The 18,476-nt window shown below is 51.3% G+C and overlaps 2 protein-coding genes across 3 annotated transcripts in view; both read left to right on the forward strand.

The window, feature by feature from the left end:
- The first annotated feature begins 211 nt into the window (after nt 1–211).
- On the forward strand, nt 212–11,411 carry Ing5 (inhibitor of growth family member 5). The gene is made up of 8 exons (XM_004637377.2): nt 212–285; nt 2,038–2,109; nt 4,633–4,799; nt 5,827–5,938; nt 6,105–6,198; nt 7,958–8,093; nt 8,226–8,287; nt 9,785–11,411. The coding sequence occupies exons 1-8, from the start codon at nt 249–251 to the stop codon at nt 9,825–9,827; spliced, it is 723 nt and encodes a 240-aa protein (XP_004637434.1). The 5' UTR covers nt 212–248; the 3' UTR covers nt 9,828–11,411.
- A 4,809-nt stretch (nt 11,412–16,220) lies between these two features.
- Nucleotides 16,221–18,476, forward strand: part of D2hgdh (D-2-hydroxyglutarate dehydrogenase) — a 42,403-nt gene continuing 40,147 nt past the window's right edge. Inside the window, exons 1-2 of one of the 2 annotated variants that reach the window (XM_023722209.1) lie at nt 16,221–16,294; nt 16,987–17,339. In XM_023722209.1, coding sequence (XP_023577977.1) covers nt 16,997–17,339 — 343 coding nt within the window. In that variant the 5' untranslated portion in view covers nt 16,221–16,294; nt 16,987–16,996. The remainder of the gene's footprint in view (nt 16,295–16,986; nt 17,340–18,476) is intronic. The other variant, XM_004637446.2, reaches the window with a different exon arrangement.

Genomic DNA, 18,476 nt, shown 5'->3' on the forward strand with positions numbered 1-18,476 from the left:
GCGCGCGGAGGAGCGAACCTACGTGGAGCCTGGTACTGGGCCGAGGACGAACACGCAGCGCCGGGGAGGATCGTTGCCCGAGGCGAGCGGCTTCCCTCCCCGCGCACGCCGGAAGTGGGCGGTGGCCTCGTCTCGCCCCGCCCCTACCACGGGCCAATCGGCACACACGGCTCATGAATAGTGAGCACCATCCCGCCCCGCCCTCCGCGGCGCCGCCTGCTCGCAGACCCGGAGCGCGGCCGGCGAAGATGGCGACTGCCATGTACTTGGAGCACTATCTGGACAGTAAGCACCGCGCCGCGCCCCCACCCGTGCCCGCCTGCTTCACTGCTGTCTCCCGCGCGCCGCAGCCCTCGAGTGGGCTTCGGGGCCCAGCGGCGGGGAGCAGGGGCCGTGGGGCGCGTGCCCAAGAGGGCGGTCGGCCACCGGGAGGGGCGGTCGCGGGGGGCGCGACGCAGGGTCCTACCGCCTCGGTCGCGCCAATTCCAGGTGCGTCACGGAGGGGCGGGGCTTGAGCACGCCCCACCCCGTGTCCCCGCCCCTGCAGCCCGTGGCGGGCTGGGCTTGCGCGGGTGCACTGGGCGGCTCGAGCCTACTACTCGGGCCCAGGCGTCTTCCCACGGGCTGGGTGTTCGTGCCGCGTGGCCCTGCGGGGACATCCAGTAAGAGGACTGATGCCTCGCTGTTTACCGGGAACCAGACTGGGGCCCCAAGAGATGTGGGTGATTGTTTCCCGCTCTCTGCAGGGAGTACATGGGTGCAATATGGGGGTCTCCGAGGGACCTCCAGCCCTATGTGCTCTTCTGCGTTTCAGTTTTGGTGCGCTCAGGAGTGGGCGCTCCAGGGTGGGAGATGCCGGGGGAGACCCTTCCCTGTCCCATTGCCCACACGGCGAACCTCCTAGGCAGGTTGAAAGTGAGCTAGCTGATCCCTGCGTGAAGGCGGCCCGGTGGCTTCCAAGCGCTGCGCACCTGCTGCATGTCCTATTAGACTGGAAACCCGTGTCCCGCAGCTTGTGTCCCCTCAGCTCGTTGTAAGCTGGGGCACAGGTTTTACAAAGTTAACAGAAGAGCAGGGACCACGGACGAGCACATAGTTGAGAGTGCCAGGCATTACAGGTTAGAGAAGTCCATCAGTGGGAAGAGGGACTGCTGGCTAGGGGGCTGCAGGCCTCCTAGGATAGCAGCAAAAAATTTGTAAGATCAGATCTGGACTGTGGAGGGCAGATGGTGTGGCAGGACCGGAACAGGGACCCTGCTGTCCACATGCCAGATGGAGGGGTGAATTGCACTCAGGAAGTGCTCCTCTACTCTCCTACAGGGTCACCACTAATCACAGGGGATATTTTGATACTGTAAAGTTAGAAATTGAGTTCCGCCAGGTGTGGTAGTACATGCCTGTCATCCCAACACTGTGGGAGGCTGAGGCAGGAGGATGGCAAGTCTGATCCCAGCCTGGGCAACTTAGTGACTCAGCAAGACCCTGTCTTAATAAAAAATAAAAAGGGCTGTAGCTCACTGTAAAAGCCTGGGGTTCAGTCCCCTACTACTTAAAGCAGAAGAAATTGAGCTCCTCCTTTTTATTGGTTACATCCGCAGAGTATCCCCTGTGTGTCCAGGGTAATGCAGAGAATGCTTTGGGAGGAAAGCATCGACCTCAGGGCAAAGTAGGGTGGATCAGGGAGAGCCTTGTACTTCAGAGAACATAGTTCCCCTTTTTTAGGGTGACTTAAAGAAACAGGGCCTAGGTCAGGAGTGACAACTATCTCCCCCTCTGCTGACAACCTGGCCAGATGTCTTCTCAAGCTCTGTAGCTTCCAGCCATGCCTGAAGTGTGATTGATGGCTGTTAACACTGTTTGGTAACAGATCCTGAAAAGAAATCCTATTTTTTTTAATTCTAGAAAGAAGTCTTAACTGAAACTGTTTCCTAGCACAGAAATACACAGTGGTTTAGTATCATAGACTTTAGGCATGAAGCCTTGGGGGCAGATTTTTTTCTGCTCCAGAGAGAAACAGGGGTTCCATGTCTGTTTCAGGCATTGAAAACCTTCCCTGTGAACTTCAGAGGAACTTCCAGCTGATGCGAGAGCTGGATCAGAGGACGGAAGGTAGGTTTAGCCAGGCCAGCAGTTCCTTAGGCCAAGTAGGCTGCAGGGGACATACGCTAGGCAGAGGGTCTGGAGGAGACCTAGTCGCAGCCTGCTACCCACACAGCCTTATGTCTTACAGAGTCAGATGTGGTTTCTTGGATTCTAGAACATCACATCACAGATACCACAGCTTCTTAGCTATTGACCTTTCAGCCAAATATTTATTTATTTATTTATTTATTTTTATTTTATTTTTTAAAAAAATATTTATTTATTTATTTTGTGTGTGTGTGGCCAGCTCAGCCCACCAGGGGGCGGGACTGGCTGGCATGTGGTGCTGGGGGATTGAACCGCGGTCCCTGTGTTTTGCTTAGTTTAGCTTGTTCTAAGTAGGTGCTTTAGACCACTGAGCCATCTCACCAGCCCCCAGCCAAATATTTATTGTGTTTCTTGTTTCTTTGCAACATTTTCTGTTTCCAAACTCTGCATGAGGGTTGGGTATCCCTTATCCAGAATGCTTAGGATCAAAGTTGTTTCAAATTTCTGATGGTTTCCAATTTGGGAATATTTGCATATACAAAAACAACTATCTTAGGTGCAAAACTCAAGTTTAAACACCATTTATTTTCTGTGTACACCTCATGCACCAGGTTGTAGGTAATTTGGTACAACATTGCTAGTGATCATGTACATGAAATAGAGCTTGCATACTCCGAGGCCTGGACCTGAGACCTGTCCTGTAGAGTCATCCACTTTGGGGCACAGAAAGTCTCAGACTTAGGAATGCTTTGGATTTTCTGATTATGGGAGGTCATCTTGTGGTTTAAGAAGTTAGAGAATACTTTTTGATGCCTTAATAGTTAACTTTTTATTCCTAAAAATGTTTTTATTGTTCTTTTGTATATCTAGTCAAGGGTGAGTATGGTGATGCATACCTGTGATCCCAGGTACTCAGGAAGCTGAGGCAGAATTGCAAGTTTGAGGCAACCTGGGTAACTCAGTAAAACTCTGTCTCAGAGTAAAAGAAAAAAGGGGTGGAGATGTAGCTCAGCATTTCCTGGGTTTGATACCCAATTCCACAACAAGAAAAAACCTACTTCCAGTTGGTTTCAGGTGTTATTTATTTATTTTTTAAGTGTTTTTTTTTTTTTTTTTGGTGGAACAAGGGATTGAACTCAGGCCCTTGCCCTTGCCGGGGAAACGCTTATTCCACTGAACTATCAGATGTTATTTAGTTAAATAAAATTGTGGCAGTGAAGATATCCCCCTGTGTGCCACTTCTTACCTTCCTTGGCCTGTGGTCTTCTAGAATTTGTGCTGAGACCAGTGAGGGTGGTCGTGGTCAGTGGGGTGGGGAATGCCATGTGCTATGCTTTTGTTAATGAGCATGTTTCTCTTGGGGTTACTGGTGGCTTCATTTGTCCAGCTGGCTTTCCACACTGTGCCCTCCTGGTTCTGCCAAGAGCGCCTCAGCACCATCTGGTCGCCAGGATGTGACCAGGTCTTTGCATGCACTTCCTAGGCCTTTTCCTGGTGGCTCTGGCTGTTGTGCAGGTGGCAGCTTGGGATTCTCCCCAGACCTCCTCCCTTCCGCTGAGTGGGAATGAAGCCTCTCCTTTGCACCATAAATGTCTTTTTTTTTTTTTTTTTTTTTTTTTGTGCTTGCCAGGCAAGCACTTATTCTACTGAGCTATCTCCCTGGCCCCTGTACCCAAGTATCTGAAAAGATAATTTTTTTTTAGTACTAGGAGTTGAATTCAGGACCTTGCACTTGCCAAGCAAGCGCTTGTGCCCTGAGCTGTATGTCCCCCCAGTCCCTGAAGAGATAAATTTGCAGTGATACATTTTGTAGGTCTGAAAACTTGTCTGTCCTCCTGCTGACCACTGAGTCAGCTAGGTCAGCAATATAGGAGAATAAGGCGTTCTCAGTGTGGACAGTGTTGCTGGGCTCACTTCCCGCTTCCATATTGCTCTTGAGAAGTCTAATGCCACTTGGATTCTCAATCTTTTTTCTTTCCTGTTCAGAAGCACTTGGAATCTTCTCTTTTCCCTGAGGTTGTGAGTTCTTGATGATGTAATACCTTGTGGGATACTTTCTGTGTATTGTTCTGGGCCTGTGTTTGCCAGTGAAGTGCTGTAGGTGCAACATGTTGGGAATAAGGCTGCCTGTTGTGAAATGGAGTATTTGTTCATAAGTGGTACAGAGCCATTGAAGGCTTACAAATGGGTAGACGTCTTTTCGGTTTTCTAAGTGGAGAGATGGGGCGGGGGAGATAGCTCAGTGGAATAAGTGCTTACCTGGCAAACACAAGGTCCTGAGTTCGATCCCTGTTACCACCAATTTAAAAAAAAAAAAAGTAGTGGAGAGATGGTGCCTGGCACCTGCAGGCTGTGCAGCTTCCATGTCATATCCCTGTAACCTTGAGGTGCTGATGGTCCTTCCTATCTCTGACTGAGATGACCGCTCTCAGCAAGGGCTTAGGGTTATGTCTTGTGCTATGTCCTGGGTGGGGGCCAGCTTCTCACCTTTGTTTCTGCCAGATAAGAAAGCAGAGATTGACATGCTGGCAGCAGAGTACATTTCCACTGTGAAGACTCTGTCCCCCGACCAGCGTGTGGAGCACCTGCAGAAGATCCAGAGTGCCTACAGCAAGTGCAAGGAGTACAGTGACGACAAGGTTCAGCTGGCCATGCAGACCTATGAGATGGTGAGGTGGTAGCTGGGGCTGGGGTGCAGGGATAGTGTCAGTGTGGGAGTGGCTCCTGGTGATGCTTCCTGCAGAGTCCATGGCAGGGATCCTTCACGTAGGGCCAGGTCTGTGGTTTGGCATTCTGGCTCCCTTTTGTTTGTTTGTTTGGGTAGTACTGTGTTTTGGTTTGTGTTTCTGCTTTCTCTTCTGTGCTGGGAGCCTGTGATAGGCTAGTGCCCTGACCCTGAGCTATACCCCACCCATAACCTCTTGGCTTTGTTGTGTTATGCAGCATTTTGTTTTTGTTAGCTGTAGATAAAAGTCCTAGAATTGATTGTTTGGACTCACCTAGTGGCATCAAGCTGTTGCTTTATGGTACCCCTGAGATCCTGTGGCACCTGAGAAGGAGAAGCCATTGTCCCTGTGCTTTTGATGCCCTGTGTACCCTACACTGGTAGCCTTTCAGATGGAGCAGACTACCATGTTTGTGGGCTGATCTCTCCTGACCCTATGAGGTTTGGGTTTAGAGATTACTTCCAGACCCAGAGGGGCTGTCCTTCTGCAGACTGGTTTTGTAGTCTGGTTAGTTGTGAGGACCCTGATGATAGCCAGGACTGTGTGCTCTGAGGTCTGTGTTGCTGCTTGGTGGGGCTCTTGTCTTGTTTCTTGACCATGTTGTCTTCTGTTTCTTTTTCCTTCTAGAGGCCCAAGGGGGGATTTCTTGTGGGTTTTTTTTTTTTCTTTCATTCTTTCTCTTTTAGTCTTTTATTTAGGAGAATACATGTTCTTCAGATTTTAGATTAGAACCTACATCAAATGTCTCTGCTCCTTATTTGGATATATTTCACAGCTCTTCACAACTCTTGTTTCTCATTATGTCCTGCTCTCATGCTTTTCCTAAGTAGGACTCACCGTGGTATGCCCAGGGTAGCCTGGGGAGGATGCAGTAAGGGCAGCAGGTACCTCTTGGGGGCTCCTCAGTGTGTGTGGCTTCCCAAGTGGCTTTGTGGTTTCTCTGAAGTCACCTTCAAGTGTCCCTCTGCAGGTGGATAAGCACATCCGGAGGCTGGATGCAGACTTGGCTCGTTTTGAGGCAGACCTAAAGGACAAGATGGACGGCAGTGACTTTGAAAGCTCTGGAGGCCGGGGGCTGAAAAGCAAGTCTGCCGATGTTTCCTTTGTTTTCCTGCCATTAACTATGGGGTTTTGAGGGATTTTCTTTAACAAATGTATCAGGGACTTGGAGGTACATACCATGTTGGAGTGACCTGTCCTGGTTCAGTGGATTCTGTGGAGATAATGTGGATTGTTACTGTTTCTTAGAAGGTCGGGGTCAGAAAGAGAAAAGAGGCTCCCGTGGCCGAGGCCGGAGGACATCAGAAGAAGACACCCCGAAGAAGAAGAAGCATAAAGGAGGGTAAGGCACTCATTGGCTGCGTGCTGTGAGGCTGTGGGGACAGGGATCACTCACTGGCTGCTGCAGCTCTGGCCTGGGGCTTCGTGTATGCAGCCATCTGTCTCTAGGGTGGCTGGTGTGTGTCAGTGTTCCCAAGAGTGGTCTGACTCTGGAAGCCTGCATGGTACACCAGTGTTGCTTGCCAGGCCTAAGTGCTGAGTGTGTGTTTATATGTTGGCTTCATTTTTGTTTGTTGGTTTTGGGTTTTTTTTTTTTTTTTTTTTTTTGGCAGAACCGGGGATTGAACTCAGGCCCTTGTGCTTACCAGGGAAGCGCTTATTCTGCTGAGCCATCTCCCCGGCCCCCAGGTTTTGGTTTTTTGAGGCAGCGTTCAGTGTATAATTCACACTAGCCCCTTGAGCTCACTGTGAAGCCCAGGCTTGAACTCAGAGTGATCTTGCTGCCTCAGCCTCCTGAGTCCTAGGGTAGCATATGTGTGCCACCATGCTTGGTTTAGTTTATCTTTAGTTATTTTATCTTTAACTAGATGTTTTGCATCTGTTCAGTATTAGCTTGTATGACATTTGTTAAGGATTAAGGTTACCTACTGTGTATGTGTGTTTGTGTGTGTATGTTTTTGGCAGAACCGAGGGTTGAACTCAGGTCTTTGTGCCTGCCAGACAAACACTTATTGCACTAAGCTATCTCCCTGGCCCTAAGGTTACCTATCTTGAATATAAAGCTATTTTGCTCATTTTCCTACTGCCCTCCTCAAGGTGGTGTGGCTGTGAGTCATCAAAGTGACATTTATTTATATTTTTTATATTTTTGGATTTTTTGAGACAGGGTCTTGCTATGTAGTGCAGACAGGCTTTGAACTTGCTTATGTAGCCCGGACTGGCCTCGAACTCATGGTGATCCTCTTGCCTCAGCCTCCTGAGTGCTGGGATTACAGGTGTGTAACACCATGCCCAGCTGAAGCCACGTTGAGACCAAAGAGAATGTAGTGCCTGTGGCTGGAGTTTCGGACAGGCTGTGGCTCAACATCCAGATGTCCACTGGGGCCAGAGGAACAACAAGGGTGATGTGTGCTAGAAGTGGCCTCAGCCAGCAGGTGGGCAGCTGGGGGTGACAGGCTCCTAAGACTTAAGGAGCTGCTGAGATCTGTGATTCAGGGGTTTTAAGTGCCTATGAGGGCTCATGGCACCCTGGGCACTAGATACCCCAGCTGTCTCAGGAAGAGAGCTTATGGGTCAGATTGGCAGTGGGAGTAGGCAGGTCACTCAGGGTCAGCTGGCAGCAGGAAGAGTGCTTGCCCTCACAGGGAGGCTGAAGCAAGCCAGCCCTGAGCAGGAGCACCCTTTGTCTAAGGCACCCTTTTGGTGGAGGGACTGGGACTGGAGGGTCCTGTGTTTGAATAGGAAAAGCTGTGCTGTGTGGTGAGTGCTGCCTGCCGACAACCTTGGCCAGACAGTTTGTGCCCACAGTGGCCATGCTGCATCCTAGCTCTCGCTGTTGAAGGGTGTCTCTTCAGCTGATAGTCTCCCATGGCCTTGTGGCTGTCAGTGTTTGGTCACAGGTGTGGGGTTTTAGTTGGAAATGAAGCACAGTAACAGACCCTTGGAGTTCCTGAGGTGAGGAGGTTGGCATGAGTTTAGGAGTCAGAGTCACTGCAAGCCCTTGTAGGTGTCCCTAGGCGCATCCTTGTCCTCACAGCCAGGGTACAGGAACGAGGCCAATGCTCCTTCCATCATGTATGACATTTTTGCTGCCTTTGCAGGTCTGAGTTCACTGATACCATTTTGTCTGTGCACCCTTCTGATGTGCTCGACATGCCTGTGGACCCCAACGAGCCCACATACTGCCTGTGCCACCAGGTGTCCTATGGGGAGATGATTGGTTGCGACAACCCAGATGTGAGTCTGGGTCCTGTGGGCCATGGTGTGGCCAGGTGTGGGCTGGGGCAGGGGTGAGGGTGTGTGTGTCCAGCCATCTCATGCCTGATACGTGGAGTGCTCTGTGTGACTGCACTGTCCCTTGCTTTGCAGTGTCCAATCGAGTGGTTTCACTTTGCCTGTGTGGACCTCACCACGAAACCAAAAGGAAAGTGGTCAGTATGGGAGTGTTGTGGGGTACTTAGCACCTGTTCCCAAGGAGGAGGTTCTTGATGGCTGGGTGGGAGCTGGTCATAGCCACGGATAGCTTATCGGGTGCTCTGGGTGTGGCCGGATGCACAGGGTCATTGTAGTACTACTCCTGGCTCCTGGGCAGGTTGAGCTTGCAGGATCCCTGCCTGCTTGTCCAGGATACAGTTATCTGGATTTGTGACCATCAGCCCTGAAGAGCAGCTGTCATGGTCCTGCAGTGAGGTAAAGGTCACCTTAAGTGAAGTTGAGTAACGCAGGTTCTTGTCTCAGGGCAGGTCAGGGTGCAGGTAGAGAGCACCAGTTGGCCTGTGGCTCCCTGCCAGGGGTCTACCTGATAAGTTATGCGAGGGCTTCACACCCCATCCCAGTCTGAGATTTCATGCCGAAAGCCTGGTTTGGTTGACCTAGAAGTTAGTGAATATTCTTGAAAGACAGCAGTCAGAATACTGCCCTTCATGTATGGAGCAAACCCTTCCCTCCATGTATAGTGGCCAGAAGTTCTTGAGGACCCATTTGTGGTCAGTGCAAATGAGTTATCTTCTGGCGTTTGGTGCTAGGACCATGGAGGGGAAGTAGGGGTGGATGCTGTGTTGTAGTGGGCCCCTACCCTGTGGTGGTGGTGCACACCACTGTGCAGTGCCTAACTCTATATGTGTGGCAGTACTGGAGTCTCCTCCCAAGAGGAGAGGTGGGACTGCCGCTCTCCATGCTGGAAACTAGTAGCAGGTGGCAGGTGCAGCCAGTAGGGCATGCGGAGGTTTCTTTGAGGTTTTTCTCTCTCTATTTTTGTTTGTGGTGCTGATCCAGAGCCACGTGCTAGGGAGTCTGTATCCTGAGCTGCACCTTACCCTTCTGGTGGCCCGTGTGAGTGGGCAGCTCTCCAGCAGTGAGACAAGAGCTTCTTGCTGACACTGCTGCCCACAGGCCTGTACCTCGTGCTTCCTGCGCTTGAAGCCTTGTCATTTAGAGATCTCCAGAGGTGATGTTAGTAAGCTGTCCCTGAGCAGGGGATGCGCTAGTTTTTGTAATATTCTTGTGTGCTGTGAGCAGCTGCAGAGCTTGCCCAACCCAGAGCACCCGGGGCCTTTATGTGTCGCGCAGGTTGCAGGGCCCCGCTCAGCTGAGCAAAGGGCCTGGGCTCGAGGCTCTCAGCATGTCCAGCTCAGCTGAGCACATCTTCACAGTGGCATAGAGACCTAGTGCCTGGCTAGCCAGGGATAATCAACCCAATCCCCTTGATCGCAAGGATGTACTAAAGTGAGTGTGGCACCTTCAGGCCATCCCTGGGACAGCAGTTTGCAGGGCAGCTTCTCTGGTGCAATGGCCATGCCCGCTGTGTTGGCATCTGTCCTCTGGTCCTGTCTCTCCAGAGTCTACCTGTCTTGCACCAAGTGGTGGAGTCTGATGGCCACATTGGGAGGGGGAACACAGAGGCTGACCCCTGTGTCTTTTTCCTCTAGGTTCTGCCCACGGTGTGTTCAGGAAAAGAGGAAGAAGAAGTAAGGAAGAGGCTGTGTCTGGATCGAAGAGCAAGTTAATATATTCCTTCATTCATGTTGCAATATTTTCTTTCATTTTAAAAACTACCTTCTTTGACTGATATTTAAGAACTCAGTGGCCAGTTTTAATTCTGGATATTTCCTGAAATAACCAAGAAACCACTGCCCTGTGGGCACTTGTGAACTTGGGCTGCCAGGTACCAAGCACATTCTAACCTGGTACACTGCCACCACTCTGCCACTGGAGTGTTCCCTGCAGTTCTCTGTGACCGTGCACAGACCTCTGTGAGCACACTTGTCACCCCTGAGCCGACCTGATGGTTAGACTGGGCCTTCATTGAGGCCCCTGTTGCTGTTTTTGCTGGGCCAGCTCTCCTAGGAGGAGGAGGCCCTGCTCCACTGTGCACTGCCTCTTTAGTGTGGACTCTGGCCCACCAGGCTTTGCCAGAGTAAGTGCTCCTGTTGGCCCAGGCTGTCGTTTACTATGACCAGCACCACCACACAGTGGCCTGGCAGCCGGCTGATATTCCTTCCGTTTCTCTGGGAATCCCTGATGCTTTTACTGTGAAGATGAAATTAGTACAATTGCATGAAGATCGTGGGTCTTTGTGTCTGTGATGTGAGTCTGCCTCATGGGGGCTGATTTTGGAACTCATTCTGCCCACTGCTGGGCCTGCAGCTTGCCCCGAGAGGATGGTGGTTCTGTGGCCTGGTGTATGACTGCTATATTTGGAAATGGTTCTGGACCAAAGCAAGGAATCCAGAGTATACTATTGGTTTAGCCACTGTTGGCCAAACCAGTGTCAACGTATCTTTGGTGGAGTTGGGGAATGTGCACCCGTTTGGTTTGATGAGGTGCGTTCTGACAGTCCCTCCAGCGGGGCCTCTGAGACCCATCTTGAAATGCCCATGCATGCTCATTGTCCACGATGCCAGAGAACCCATGGAAGAGTGCTCCTGTCCCAACAAAGGCACGTACTTGTTTCCTGTGATGGCCACCTGAGTAATGTTACTTCCTCGTTCTAGTGTTCCACTGAGGAGAGGAGATGGCAGGAGGTGTTCATACAGGGCCCTGTGTTCAGCCTGTGCTCACGGATGGGAGCAGGCCCTCCAGGCCTCTATGGCCAGGGAGTTCAGGCCTGTGGTTCTCAGGACAGAGGCCTTGCACGCAGCCGCCAAGGGTATCCTGGCCTGGGCTTGCTCTGCTCTGAGGCAGTGAGTTGTGGGTGCTGACTCTGGCCAGGTGTCTGTTGCTGGGCAGGTGAGGGTGGGCAGTGGATGAATGGCCAGGAGAGGTCCCAGCTCATCCTGATGGGGTCCCCAGGCCAGAAGGAGCTTTTTAAGTACCTCAGCTGGCCTCAGGGTAAGGGGGCTGCTTAACCTCAGCCAGAACACTGAAATGAGAGATGCATTTTATTTTGTAATTCTTGGTATGCTTTTTTATTAGTTTATTGGTTGCAGGACTGGGGATTGAACCCATAGAGTGCTGAGCTCCGTCCCCAGCTCTTTCAGATTTTTGATTTGGTACAAGGTTTCACTAAATTGCTCAGGCTGAGCTCTTGCCTCAGCCTCCCAGATTATAGGCATGTACCACCATACTTGGCTATAATTTAGCTTTTTTTGTTTTTAAAATGCATTTGGTTGTTACAGGGTCTTACTATGCAGCTGAGACTCATAGTAATCCTCCGTAGTTTTCAACCTCCCCAGCACTGGGATTACAGGTGTGCACCACTATTGCTGGACGCCCTGGGGGGCTGGGGATTGGGGTTCAAACCTCGGTCCCTGAGCTTGGCCTAGGCTTGCCTAAGCAGGTGCTTTAGTCCACTGAGCTATCCCAACGACCCCTTAGCTTTTTTCTTGACACAGGTGTGTGTTTAAATATTTTGGACAAACAATTTTTTTCTTCAGTTACTTTGTGTGTGTGTGTGTGTGTGTGTGTGTGTGTGTGTGTGTGTGTGTGTTTGGGAGAGGCATGGGGAGTCCCCCAAGGCTTTGCTATGCTTCTGTTTACTCTTGTGAGGCAGCTGAGATACTGGCAGTGGTAGCTCCTTCTGCAGTGCACCGTCACTGGGGAGGTGGTGCTTGTGTTGTGGTCCTGGAGGCTGGTGGAGCTCTGGCAGAGGGGCTTCTGTTACCTGCATGTGAGGCACCCTGCTTGCTTGCCAGTGTGCATGCTTTGGGTTGACTTGGCCTTTCAACAGTTTCTGTGCTTGGTTTTATTGTTCATTTTTGCTAGTTTGATACCATTGAAACAATATGCATCTACCTTTGGGAAAAACAGAAAATGCGAACAGAACAGGAACACTCCGTGGAACGTTGTTTGGCCCCTGATTATGCCTGTCCTGGCTGTTGCTACTCTCAGTATGGGATGGACTCTAGGATGGGCCTGGCTCAGTGAGGACTGGTGCCATGTGAGTGCTGCTCCACAGGACTGGTGGCCTTGCCTTTGGGTCACAGCCTTCTACTCCATACCTGCCAGGCTGGCCCTACCCTGGGTGCCACCAATTCTGGTTCTCAGACTGAGGGACCCTGTGTGTCATTCTAGTGGCTTTTTCCTCCTTGGTGTGGGGTTCCCCTGCAAGTGAGGAATATTTTGCTCCAAGGAGGGCAGATCACTTTCCTAGTGCTCTGTAGTTTGAGGGATTCATTTTCTTGGAAGAAGGATGCTGCACTGAAGAAAATGCTGTTCAACTGAGTCCTGCCCCCAGGTCTGTAAATGTGAGATCAGTATCAGCTGGGCCAGTGGGTGGCAGGGAAGTGCCATCCACTCCTCACCGTTCCTGGGAGCCCTTGCAGGGTCTATCTTGGCCTTGAGTATTGGCTCTGTCCAGAGAGCCACTTCCCCTGTGACCTTGGGGCCAGTTGTTTACCTTTTCCTGGGTATGACGTGACATAGTGAGGGAGGAATTGACAAAATAAGACTTTCCTGGATGTTTAGTGACAAGATTACCCCTGCACTGAGAAGAAGTTTAAGCAGATACTCCCCAGCAGCCCGTGAAGTTCTTCTTGGTGTGTACTTTGTGGTGTCCTCTACCTTATTTCATCCAAAAAGATGACGCAGCTTTAACATGAATGTTGTGTTTTATTTTCAAGGAATTACTGTCTATGATCCCTTTGTAAAGGAAAGATACTATTGTAAATCTTTTTATTAAATAATGTAAAGATGTATATCTGTATTTTTGGATCATGTTATAGATTATGATATATTGTTTAATAAAATATTTTTTGGAAGAAACATTTGAAGAGTATCATTGTGGGTAAAAGGTATGGCCTGCCTGTATTGTGCTGAAGTGACATTTGTGCCTCATGTCAGCTTTGGAGGCTCAGGTGCTGACCAAAATACAGTTGTTTGGGGACTTCATGGGCACTAGGGTTGGTGGGCCCTGGGCCTTGCCTCAGGAATGGCAGTGGGTGGCACTAAGCTGTACTGTGGGCTGTGTTGGAAGTGGCTACCAGGTTCCTAAAGAAGGTCTGTGTACAGGGAATGCTGGAAATGCATGTTTGTGCCAAAGGAGTACTGGGTCTTCTCCTGAACAGGGTATAACAGCTTGTTTTTCACAGTTCTGGAGCTTGGAAGCCCCAGTTCGGTGCCTGCTTGGCTTTCTGTTGGCTTGTGTTTGGCTGCCTTCTCATGGTGTCCCTGCATGGCAAATGGATTGCTGTGCCCCGGTTGCAAGGCTGTAGTTAATTTCCTCCATGTAGACTCTGTCCCCAGATATAGTCACATTGAAGTTCAGACTTCTGTGAAAGAACCTGGAGGGAGAGAATAGGGCTGTAGCTCAGTGGCACTTGTCTAATATGCAGGTTATTCGGTTCAAGCCCCAGTCCCACAAAAAATAAAAACGGGGGGCCAGGAAGATGGCTCAGTAGAATAAGCGCTAGCCTGGCAAACACAGGGGCCTGAGTTCAATCCCCGGTTCTGCAAAAAACCAAAACAAAAACCTAGCAAGTTGAGTGGGATTTGGGACATCTCCCTTTGAGCAGCGTTGATACCGCAAACAGCTTGGTTGTAATGCGTTGCATTGCATTCTCTCATCTACCAGCCAGGTAAGATCCAGAGTCCTCACTGAAAGAGGAGGCAGTGTTGCGGGGAAGGGCCTGTTGTACTCCAATATGTCCATATTTTGCATGCACGCCCAGGACACCTGCAGGTACTTTCCAAGTCCTGGGAAGGAACAGCAGGCTCTTTTCCAGGCATGGGGGTGAGGGTTAGGTGGTAGTCAGTACTGGCTCTCAAGTGGCCTAGTCAGATGTCGGAGCTGGGGCTGTAGCAATGAGGTGGTGAAGAGCCTTTGAGATGCACACCTTTGTTGCCTCTTGCCTGTGTGTAACTCACATAGAGATTTCTCTGTCACTCTTACTGTCATTGATTTATGTATTAGGACAGGGTTTTACTGTGTATTCTAGGTTAGCCTCAAACTTGAAATTCTCCTGGTCCAGGTCCCAAGTGCTGAGATGATAAGCCTGTGCCACCACACCAGCTAGATGGTATCCTTAGGGGCCAGAGAGATGGCTCAGCAGAATAAGCACAAGGGTCTGAGTTCAACCCCTGGTTCTGAAAACAAACAAAAATTTAAAAAACAAAGTAGATGGTATCCTTGGCACAGGACTCCCATGTGGCCTGTGTAGATCTCTCTGTGTCCTCATGAGGTGTCCACCTGACCTAACTTGTGCAGGAGGTGGGCATACCCCCGGGGCAGGAATCACTGTCTCAGCCCATGGATGCAGCTGCCAAGTTGTTGTTTTCTCTTGCCATTTTTCAGGGACATCAGGACCTACTGGCAAAGCGACTGTACTGCTGCAGTCTGCCCCAGGTTGCGGTAGTTGTCCTGCTGCTCTCTGCCCCAGTCTGGCTGAGAGACGCAAACTGACTTCCTCCGTGCTAAGCAAGAGCTTCCCCTAAACCGTCTGCTAACCACAGAATGACCTCATCTTTTTCCTTGATGACAATAGAATGCGATGAGCCAGAGGAGCAGGGATGGGTGACAGGAGTCAATGAGATACGTCCTGCTCTGCACACCAGCTACTGTCACCCAGAGTGGTAGGAGCCTTTGTATTCTAAGGATTAAGTTGTGGAGTTGAGAGCAAAAGGGAAAGCGGAGGCCTTGAAATAACTGGACAGTCTGGGCCAGTCTCCCAGCACTTTGCAGGGAAGTCTCAGTCATCTTAGTGTCTTGGAGCAGCTGCAGGGGGTGGTGCCCTGTGGAACTGGGGGCAGCTGCTGAGGAGTGGGTGTGTGGTTGGCTTCAGGGGCATGGGGAGGCACTCAGTGGTGTGCTTAGTCTCCAGGAGACTGCTACCCCCTAGTTCCTTGTAGTGGTAGATCAATTGTGTTAACTTAAGAAGTTAAGAGGGCCCAGGGAGATAGCTCAGTAGAATAAGCAGTTGCCTGGCAAGCACAGGGTCCTGAGTTCAATCCCTGGTACTAAAAAGTATATGTTAAGAAGTTAAGAACTTAACTAAATTGGCTCAGCAATTCCACACCCTAGGGTGTGGAGGCCCCACCCTAGAGCGACTCATCACTTAACGGATATAAAAGGGAACTGAGGAAGGATGGAGTAGTTCCTTTCCTCGGAGGAGCGCTGGTCTTGGCAGCCAGCTTGGACACTGACTTCTGGCTTCTGGCGCAGAGCTTCGGCCTCCGCCTTGGATCCTTCAGCCTTCTAGTGTAGACTCATCAGCCTCCTGTTGCAGACCCATTGGCCTCCTGGTATGGACTTGCTTGGAGCACTGCAGTGAGCTCTAGACCTTGGTCTGAAATGATCCTTCAGTCTCCATTGTGCAGACACCCTCTGCCTGCTTCCTCATCCGACTCTGTGGCTGACCATTGTAAGCCAGTCTTGGAATTTTTATACATTTATCTGTTCCTCTAGTAAAAGCCTGGCTGTTAACGCTCCTTGAGGTTCTACTTGAGTCCCAGCTCCTGGGCCCCTTTGATCACCTTGTCACTTTTGCTCCCCAAGTGACAGCATAATGGACTGAACAGGAGGGAGCCAGGAATCCCAGGGGAGACAGAGAGCCCTGGGGAGAAACCCGGGGGGAAGACAGAGACCTCTGGAGACAGACTCCTAGAGACAGAGCTAAGGGGACAGAGGCTCCTGGGAGAAGGGGTCTACAGCAGGGTGCGGGCGGGGCTCCACTGGCTGGGGCCTGTCTGGTAGACAAGTGGGGCCGGGTAAGAACCAGGTTGTGGGTAGCGAGGGCTCCATTCTAGGTGTTCGCTGCTCAGGGCACCCACGGCGGGCGGAGCCCGGGACGCGGGGACTCGGGGACCCAGGCGCGCGCAGGGGGGCGCCAGAAGGAGTCAGTGCGCAGGCGCCGCTCGCGGCCCTCCCCTCTCTGTGCGCGTGCGTCACGCTGCCCGACGCAGGACAGTAACCAGAGGTCCCGCCGGTGCCTTTGCTCGCGTAGGTGGCTGTGGTCAGTTTCTGACCTTGGGAGCCACTGCGCGCTCAGTTTCGTGCCGCACAGGTTTGTGGCCGGGTCCAGCGGAGGCTGCGTGCTGCGGGAGCGCTGCTAGCAAGCGCGGGCGCGGGCTGGCGCCCCGAGCTCAGGGAGGCGGCGTGGCGGTGGTCTCTTGGTGTTTCCCTGAGGGGCTCTGACCTCGCTAGAGGGACAGTTACTGCTATCTGCTCCCACGTGTGAGAGGGGGTCTCGCTAGGTCGCTTGCTCAGTTCCCCAGGCAAGCCAACCGTGTGTTGTTCTGTCCCAGCCTTCCAAGCTGCTGGGATTATAGTAGGTGTGCACCGCTCACCTAAGAATTTTTTTTTTTTTTTTGTTTTTTGTGGTATAGGGGATTGAACTGGGGACCTTGCCTTACCAGGTAGGCGCTTATGCTGCTGAGCTATCTCCCTGGCCAAGAAAACTTTTGATTATGCAGACGTTCTTTATACGTGTAGCATAATAGACATGGAACGTGAAACTCGCCTTTTTGCCTCACCTTTAATGCATAATTCAGACGTATCTTCGCTTTCTTTTTGGCGTCTTAAAAGAGGTTATTTTTGAATGCTATAAAGCGCACGCCCAGGGGCCTTAGTCAGTGAATGCCGCACCTCAGTCTGCCCTGCCCAGCTCCCTCCCTGGCGTGGCTGCTGCTTGGGTTGAGAGGGGCTTGCAGGCTCCACCCTGTTCCTGAGCTACAGGTTCACTCTTTTCCTTTGTAGGGTAGAGGCGATGCTGCCTCGTCAGGTGATCCGATGGCCTGCGTGGATCTTTCAGGCCTCTCCAGAGTGGTGGAGGACAGCCTGCGTTCTTGGGACCTCGGTGGGACAGCAGAGGTGGCCAAGTTTCCCCTGGAGACTGTGCAGCGCTCCGGCCTTCAGAGGCTGCCACTCCACAGTCCCCAGAGTCCCGGGGGTGATGCTCACTTCTGAGCGCTACCCTGTGCAGCGGCTGCCCTTCTCTATGGTGTCGGAGGAGGACCTGGCCGCCTTTGAACGCATCATCCCAGGCAGGGTTGTCACAGACCCAGCAGATCTGGAGGTGGCCAACGTGGATTGGCTGAGGACTGTCCGGGGTGAGTCAAGACTCTTGGTGGGAGTGGATGAGTAGACAGGAGCGTGGGGCCAGGAAATGGCTTCACTGTCCTTGTACCCTCTAATGCCTTTGGGGACAAGCCTTGTGGAGATAGCCTTGAAGTTTGAGAATAAAATGGGGCCAAGTTTACAAGTGGTATGTGATATCTGCAAATGAAGAGTTGACATGGTGTCCTGGCTGCTTGCAGGGCTATGAACTGCTTTGTGCACCTTAGGCTTTTGTGTGTGTGTGTGTGTGTGTGTGTGTGTGTGTGTGTGTTTTAGGGAAGGGTCTACAGGGTATTCAGAATCTCACTACTAGATCAGACTCGTAGTGATCCTCCTGTTTACAGCCTCCCAAGAGCTGGGATTACAGGTGCGCACCACCACACACAGTCTCAGTTGCTGCCTCAGCGTGTCCCAGGGATCGGGCAGCATGGCAGGCCTGGGGATTGAACCCCCAGCCTCTTTGCCTGCTTGCAGGCACTTTAATCTGCTGAGCTATTTGGCCGGCCCTCCAGCTTCTGTCTTAAGTGCCCTGGGTTGCTATAACCAAAGGTCAACTAATGAAGCTCCTGCTCTGAGTTCAGGATGCAGGTGACTGCATGGTTGTGCTGTCCAGATCTCTGGTGAAGAGCTTTTCTGCCTGTCCACTGCTGGGGCCCAAGATGTCCCATACTCCTGGTGGGACAGTCCAGCCTCTTCTGTTCTCTGCACCTTGCCCTCTTCTGTGCCTGTCCACTCCTGGGGCCCAAGAGATCCCATGCGCCTGGTGCTACCATTGCAGCCTCTTCCTGCTTTCTCCACCTTGCCCTCTTCTGTGTCTTATGGAGACCTTGTCACTGGGCTTCCAGGATGCACTCATCTCAAGGTATTGTTCCCACCAGAAGATTGAACCTAAGGCTTTCACACTAAGCTGTATAATCCCTATCCCTCTTTATTTTCTATTGTGAGAGAGTGCCACTGGATAGGATCGGGGTAATGCCAAAGCAGTGGTAAGAAAAGTAAATCTGATCTGCCTGCAGAATAAGTGCAGGTTCACTGACTGTCATTGTGGAGAAAGAATTTTTAGGATTGGTTAGTAAGAGAAACATAGGATTTATTAGGCAAACTTTTTTCCCATATTTTATTGATAAATA

The sequence above is a fragment of the Octodon degus genome, unplaced genomic scaffold (genome assembly GCF_000260255.1).
Source record: "Octodon degus isolate 3935 unplaced genomic scaffold, OctDeg1.0 scaffold00089, whole genome shotgun sequence".
In the NCBI taxonomy this organism is placed as follows: Eukaryota; Metazoa; Chordata; class Mammalia; order Rodentia; family Octodontidae; genus Octodon; species Octodon degus.

Excerpts from the sequence above, each read along its gene's own strand:
- Ing5 (XM_004637377.2), top strand. The coding sequence starts at position 249 with ATGGCGACTGCCATGTACTTGGAGCACTATCTGGACA. Across the intron at positions 4,800-5,826 it reads CCATGCAGACCTATGAGATG|GTGGATAAGCACATCCGGAG; the intron begins GTGAGGTGGTAG and ends GTCCCTCTGCAG. Across the intron at positions 8,094-8,225 it reads TTGGTTGCGACAACCCAGAT|TGTCCAATCGAGTGGTTTCA; the intron begins GTGAGTCTGGGT and ends CTTGCTTTGCAG.